The sequence below is a fragment of the Sinocyclocheilus rhinocerous genome, unplaced genomic scaffold (genome assembly GCF_001515625.1).
Source record: "Sinocyclocheilus rhinocerous isolate Xijiao unplaced genomic scaffold, SAMN03320098_v1.1 scaffold1635, whole genome shotgun sequence".
Taxonomy (NCBI): domain Eukaryota; kingdom Metazoa; phylum Chordata; class Actinopteri; order Cypriniformes; family Cyprinidae; genus Sinocyclocheilus; species Sinocyclocheilus rhinocerous.
Genome location: NW_015627629.1, coordinates 334116 through 341301, shown reverse-complemented (window position 1 = coordinate 341301; position 7186 = coordinate 334116). Strand labels below are relative to the sequence as shown.

Here is a 7186-nt window from a genome sequence, read left to right as displayed (position 1 = left end):
TTTTTTTTTATTGCAAAATAGATTACAAAATAACTTTTTATTCATCAAAGAATCCTGAAAAAAGTAGCACTGGTTCCAATGTGTATAAATGTTCTCAGTGGCGTTTTCCCCACAAATTATTATTATTATTATTTGTTATTTAATTTGAACAAAGCTAGCATCCATTTAAACGATGTATTATTCTTCACGGTTTTCTATATCTAGATCTAGTGTTTGGTGTAATAAATTGAGCTGACAAATTCAACTTATTTTTATTATATATTTTATTTCTGGGAATCAATTTTAGTTGGGTTTTTGTAGGGCCCTTTTGCTGTTCTCTCCAGCGCGTTCTGTTTGTCCTAACCGGCCACTGTAGTCGATACGTCAGTGGCGTTTAAGATGGCGGCCACCTTGACAAGAGGTCTATCAGGTATAAAAAGTGCACATTTAAGTTTTAAGGTCAGAAATACGTTGCTGAAAATGAAAATAATGAAATTTTATAGACTCTTAAAGTTGGTGTGCATTGGAATACACAATTAAAGATTCCTATGTCTATTTCAATTCGCAAAGGACGTTTGTGCACTGGACTCGTTTTCTTCGATGCAATATAACAATTTAGTGCGTTTTATCCGACGTTTTATTTAATATTATATTATATTATTCTAAATGTCATTTATGTCTTTCTTTACAAGTCTTTCGGTTTCATTATCATTATTTCATCGTGGTAGAATGTGAAAAATGTGATGCATAACAGTTATATGTCATGCTACTGTAAAGTCTATCATCAGACAACACAAAACGTCCATACACTGTACTGTATTTTTGTCAGTATGTATCGTATTTATGTAGCTGTGTTCTGTAAACTAGAGTTCTTTCTCTTCTGCTGATCAGGTTTGCTGAGGCCCCTGTCGGTTTTAGGCAGAGACTGTCTCAGACTCACACAGACACCGCGCTTCTCAACTCTGTGTCAGAGGCATGGCTCTAAACCACTGCCTGCTGTTCACACCGCTGCTCCCCTCCAACAGACCGGCCTGCTGAAGCTGTAAGACCTTCTCTATTTACCTATATATCTGAGCAGAAATAATCCCACGGGCAATATTGTGTTTAAAATTTAATTAACTTACTTTTCCCTTGAATTGTATCCACCTGTGCACCATTTTTAATGTGAATAACTTGAATATGCAAGGCTTCCGGTGTCAGCCACTTCCAGCTGTTTTAGCTGTGACAAAAACAGTCTGTTATGCTGCTTAACGTTGCATTTATATTATATAAGGTCTCTTTACGCAGCTGAGTTTAGGATGCTCTGTGCCTGCTCAAAATCCAGTGTAAAGATGTAAAGCAGAATAAAAGCCAGACTAAATGAAGGCTACTCTGGCCCACCTCAGCGCCTAATATCAAAGCATATAGTTGTATTTGTATCTGTGTAAATGCATTAATGCCACATCTGAGCAGCATTAAACAGTCTGTGGAAAGACACCTAAATGCCACTTCAGAAGCACTTCTGTGCCACCTTTGCAGTGTAAATTTGGCAATATTATCAAACAATTGGGTTTGTAGTGCAAGTAGGTTCATTGTTTGGTATTGCAGTGTTATACTTGTAGTTATTTAACAATAGCAGCTAATGTATCGGAAGTCTCACAAATTCTCTGGAAATAACTTACTTTGATGTTGAAAAACAAGGGAGACGTTTCAAGCCTCAGAAATTTAGCTAATGCTATTTTTTCATCAAATACTACATGCTCTAAAGCAGCGGTGGGCTTTCTAGTAACCCTTAAGCCTTGATTAGCTTGTTCAGGTGTGTTTGATTAGGGTTGAAGGAGGGAAACTCTGCTTTGTTGGCAGACACTGTATTGCATGTTATGCTTATTTACTGATTGTAACGTTTTCTGTTCTGCAGAGTAACTCCCCTCATCCCTTCGCTGATGCTCCAGCCGGTCAGGAACTTAACATATTACAGTCTGAGGAAAGGCAAGAGAAAGTCTGTGAAGTCGGTTGTTCAAAGGTTTCTCAGGCTACACTGTGGCCTGTGGGTGAGGAGAAAGGTAATTTCCTGCTCGCATGTTATTCAGAGCTGTCATAAAATCATTTGTTCAAAGTCCTGTCTGGTATTTAAATCCGGCCGACACACCTGAACTGAAACTTGGTCTTCTTGTTTTTAGGCTGGATATAAGAAAAAGCTGTGGAAGAAGTCAGCAGCCCGCAAGAAGCGCCTCCGAGAACATGTATTCTGTAATAAAACTCAATGTAAATTATTGGACAAAATGACAACATCCTATTGGAAAAGAAGAAACTGGTACCTCAACGACCCGTACCAGAAATACCAGGATAGAGTGAACCTGAAGGTGTAAAACCCTCCTAACCTTATGCTGTTCAAGCAAATAAAGACATGAGAAATGAAGTGTGTATGAATTCACTATTGAAAAACATGTTGAGGATTCATGTGTAAATGCTCTTGAATAAATTCTTTCAATTGTTACAGTTTTATAAATGATTGTTTCAAAGTCCACCTATTGTTGTAGACACACGTTTTGCATAAACGTGGCAGGAATATTTAGTTATATTAGGAATTTAGAAATATTTTTTGCATTTTAATGCAGTGGTTCACAAGTGTGGTGTTTAGATTGATTTCAGAAATTAATTCAAATAAAATTATTGATGAAACACTGAGAATTCATAACAGTGAATTAACTGATTATATAAACACAGCAACATTAGACATTAACTAATGTTAAAAAAGTGAAATCGCAATCAACCACCCCTTTAAAATGGGTTAAGTTCATAAATAGCTATTTTCCCACCGAATGACAGATTACCTAAATCCACAACTGAACTGCTCTTCACATGGTATTTCAAAGGTTGTGCCTTGAATGACTTGAATATACAAAGAAGCAACAGTCAGCTGTTTTTATATGCTGTAAAAGGCCAAAGATGGTTCCATACAGAGCACTTTAAAATCACGCCAATCTCACATAGAGAAAATGCTGCTCTCTCGCTGTAAAAACTGGAAACACAAACCCAACAAAAAGAACGCCAACCATGACTTTTTTAGTTCACATTGTAGATATTTTCACGTTCAAATAAAGTTGTGATGAAATGACAAAAACTGTTCCTGAGCCTGCTATTTTGTCAGTGAAGTTTGATATAATCATTTGAACAGCTACAAGATCGCAAATACAACAAGTCAAAGCGTGTTTATGAGACTAGGATTGTCATCGTTCTCACAGTATAAAACACATTGTGAACAGCTTTCTAAATATACAATGTTCTAAGATCCAGCTGTGTTTGCTATGTGTTTGATAGTTGATGCACTGCTGGCCTGTCCTCTCCATGACATAGAGATTTACAAGTTACTCCAACAATCTTGACTGTGATCAGGAATGATGCAACAGCAAACTGTTGTTGAGTTTCTCAGTGATACATGCTAGTGTAATTGCACAGTGTTTTCAGACATTTGTTTGTCCTCATATGACTAAATGTGTGAATGCTACAAAAGTAAAACGACTACACTGACTGAAGGACCCGCTTTGTGTTGTGCCAAATCACCACTAATGCCTGCTCAGCTCTGATAAGGTACTTTAATACTGAACGCGTTCAGAAAGTGGAGGCCAAAAATGTGAGACACATTCAAATTGTCAATGGGAATAATACATGCAACATCAAGCAACTGAAGAGGTTTAAGAAGCCAACTAAGAAATAACAGAAAATATTCAGCTTAAATTACATCAAAATACATGAAATTCCATGTTGATCAATCAGTGCTGAGGTTTGAAATTATAAAAAAATACTGCACATACCTAATAATTAATGAGGTAAAGTAAGAATCTCCATAAACAAATATCAACTTAATTGCCTCTTTCTGTCTAGAAAGATTTTTAGTGTATTTTTAACAAGATGGTTATTGATTAACTTTATATGAAGTTACAGCGCAATATTTGAAGTTTATGGCTGAACTATTGAAAGTTTAGAAGAATCGTAAAATACATTGCACTTTGTACATCTATTTTAAATCACAAATCACATCGGGTATTGTGATCAATACCTATATTTGGTTCAACTACAAGCATGTATTAAAAAGTCTGTCTCTACAGATGAACCCTTACAGTTGTTGATACATAAATCATGAAATAAATGTTATGCTAGCAGTCAAACACACCTACCACATCAGTGCAGTATTTTTTTTTTCACTAAGAACTACTGTTCTAAGAAAGGCTGATTCTGAAACACCTTGCAACTCAGTAGTCGTTGAGGGGGCTTTGGGCGACCCGAAATGAGTGCAGTCCCCCTAAAAATAAAATATGTTCATAAACAGTAAGTATTATGACTGTGTGCAGTGATTATGGTTGGGTGACCAGAGGGACATGCATGCGTTTGTTTCTCCCAAAATCATACCAAGAAATCAAACAGTCGACACTCAAACATACTATAAATATATACAAAACAAGTTTAATAACCCCCAAAGAGTCTCAGAGCAGTAGTATGCACGTGAACGTGTTACCTAAATGAATCCCCTCCCCCTTGAGTGTCAAAGATCAGAAGCAAAAGGTTGCACATCGCTTTGGTTACCTCATTATAGAGCAAGGCTGCTTTCGAATATTTGAACATTTGGGCTGCATTCCTTTTTTTTTCTCTGCCTTCCCTTGTTGCGTCTTCTCATGTTGTAGGTAAGACAGCTAAAGCGCTCTCGGAGTATATGCACAGTCACATGGCTTCAGTGTCCAAAGAGAGGGCGTTCTTTGATCTGGATCGGGTGACAGGTCTTAGGGTTCTAGGAGGAGGCTGAGAGAGAAAGAAGAGACATGTGAGAATATATCAAACAAACGGGTCAATCAGTGAACCAGCAGGTCAAATCAGAGAGCGATGCACACTTCATGTTTACTGTCCACAAATAAACATGATCACAAGATCAGGCCAATATGAGCAAGGGCAAATATATTTCTGTGATGTGTCAGTCTAAGGAAAGACAAACATGATTTGAGAATGCATGACTGAATATGCATTGTGTACAAAGGCCTGTTTTTAGTCAGTTAGGTTAGGTGGTATGGTCACGGGTTAAATTGGTCCACTAGCTTTGGTTCATAAAAGAATGAAATGTACAAAAAAAATGATGCAAAAAAAAAAACATTGGGTTTGTAAAACATTAAGTATTATCAATCTAAGGAAGCCTATTTCTCAAATAGTTGTCTTCACCGGACACAAGCGATGCGACAAAATCAAAGTAAATCCATTATAATCATTGAAACTCTCCACACTGGATGAGACAAATACAGTACTCTACACACTTACGCTACTACTGACAACAGGACAAAATGCATTTGGAACTTTCGCTTTGACACGTTTAGTGTAGATAACCTCAAGCTGTTGTGATGCGACAACAGTCCGGCCCAGTGTAGACATGGCATCTGTCACGAAACTGGTCAATTCTCACCATGGACTACATTTCCCACAAGCCCCGTACTACACACACAATTACACACACCTGTTCTCCATCAGGAGCACTATAAAGGTTACTCACTCACTTGCACTCACTGCGAAGTATTGTTTGCCTGTGCGACATACCAAGCGTTTCTTTATTGAGGATTGTTTCTCTGTGTATTACCTGGATTGTTTATCGTTTCTGGATTCTCTGCTGTCTGCCCCGATCTCTTGCCTGTTGTTTGGACTCTGTTTGTTTGCTGCTCCACAATGGCCAAGGAGGCCGATTATGAACTTCACGCCTGTTCATTTAAGGATAAAGAGACTAATTGTGAAACTGTGTTCCCTTTTGTCCCACCCACCCAACCTCCCTCTCCCTCCTCCTCTGCCGGTCATGTTTTTTGTCCTGTCTCCGCTGTTGTCTGTCTGTCCCTCAGGTCATCCTTCGAGGGTGGTTAGCGGTCAGGATCCCCTTTGGGACATCCAAACTCCAGGTACACCAGGAGTGGATGATCCCAGATCTCCGTCTTCTGCCTTCAAGACCTGGACTCCACTTCGGTCCGTCGACCCATTGGCGATGCCTCGGCCCCAAGCTCCCTCATCTCCACAATGGTCCGTCAGTCCACTAGTTCTGCCAGGCTTTCTCGTCCCCCTGGCTCCACTTTGGTCAGTCGTCCCGCCCTCGCCTCAGGATTACACTCCTCCGGCTTTGCCTCATCCCTGCATCCCTCTGGCTCCGTTGGGCTCCTCTCTCCCTTCAGCTCCACTTTGGTCCATGGTTGCTCCGGCTCCACCGTGGCCTTCCGGATCCCCGCCTGCGCTTCGGTCGCCAGAGCCATTGGCTCCGCCATGGTCCTCCATTCCCTCAGTGTCACCTTGGCTCTACGGCTCTTCGTCTCCACCTTTGGCTCCTCTTTCCCTGGCTCTGTCTCCGTCAGTCGGACCCCTGGTACCTCCAGTTCCACCCCCTTCATGGTTCCTCCCTCCGTCGACTCCACCGTGGACTATTAGTAGAACTTTCTGGTAGGAGCGTCTGGAAGCTGCTTTTAGGAGGGGGGCTTTGTCATGAAACCGGTCAATTCTCACCATGGACTACATTTCCCACAAGCCCCGTACCTGGAACTGCAGTAATTACACACACCTGTTCTCAAGCAGGAGCACTTGTTTATCGTTTCTGGATTCTCTTCTGTCTGCCCCGACCATTGCCTGTTATTGTTTATGCTCCTGTCTCTCCCTTACGGCTGCTTGACTCTGTTCACCATTGATCTGGTGTTAATAAAGCTGCAACTGGATCCTCACTCCGCAGACTCAGTTACAGCATTAGAGTAAAATTGTTAAAGGGGTCATATGATGCGATTTCAAGTTTTCCAAGTTTTCTCTTTGGAGTGTTACAAGCTGTTCGTGAATAGATAAGATCCCTAAAGTTGCAAAGACTAAAGTCTCAAACCCAAAGATATATTCTTTATAAAAGTTAAGACTGGTCCACGCCCTCCTAAAACACCTCGTTTAAACACGCCCCCACATGTCTACGTCACTGTGTGGGAAGATTTGCATAACACCGCCCAAATGTTCACGCAAAGAAAGAAGGCGTAACTTTGATTCTCGCTGTAGTATTGTTGTTGCCGCCGCTGCCATGTCGTGAAGATGCTGTGTGTTTCGTTGTGAAAGCGAAACTACTTTGTTTGGCCTTCCAAAAGAGGACACGACTAGAAATCAGTGTTTAAGTTGTATTTACAACACTGTTCCAGAACAGATCAAACCAAATATTCAGATGTGTGCAGTTCATTTTACGGAG

General features: G+C 40.3%; 2 protein-coding genes across 4 annotated transcripts in view; one reads left to right on the top strand and one right to left on the bottom strand.

The window, feature by feature from the left end:
• Nucleotides 1–2385, top strand: part of LOC107731984 (39S ribosomal protein L35, mitochondrial-like) — a 3895-nt gene extending 1510 nt beyond the window's left edge. The window contains exons 1-4 of one of the 2 annotated variants that reach the window (XM_016543210.1): nucleotides 303–409; nucleotides 871–1021; nucleotides 1877–2021; nucleotides 2139–2384. In XM_016543210.1, the coding sequence (XP_016398696.1) occupies nucleotides 379–409; nucleotides 871–1021; nucleotides 1877–2021; nucleotides 2139–2327 (516 nt within the window). In that variant the 5' untranslated portion in view covers nucleotides 303–378 and the 3' untranslated portion in view covers nucleotides 2328–2384. Of the gene's footprint in view, nucleotides 1–302; nucleotides 410–870; nucleotides 1022–1876; nucleotides 2022–2138 lie in introns of those variants that run through there. The other variant, XM_016543217.1, reaches the window with a different exon arrangement.
• A 329-nt stretch (nucleotides 2386–2714) lies between these two features.
• Nucleotides 2715–7186, bottom strand: part of LOC107731967 (receptor expression-enhancing protein 1-like) — an 11684-nt gene continuing 7212 nt past the window's right edge. For both annotated transcript variants that reach the window (XM_016543194.1, XM_016543202.1), the window contains one exon: nucleotides 2715–4755. In XM_016543194.1, coding sequence (XP_016398680.1) covers nucleotides 4678–4755 — 78 coding nt within the window. In that variant the 3' untranslated portion in view covers nucleotides 2715–4677. The remainder of the gene's footprint in view (nucleotides 4756–7186) is intronic.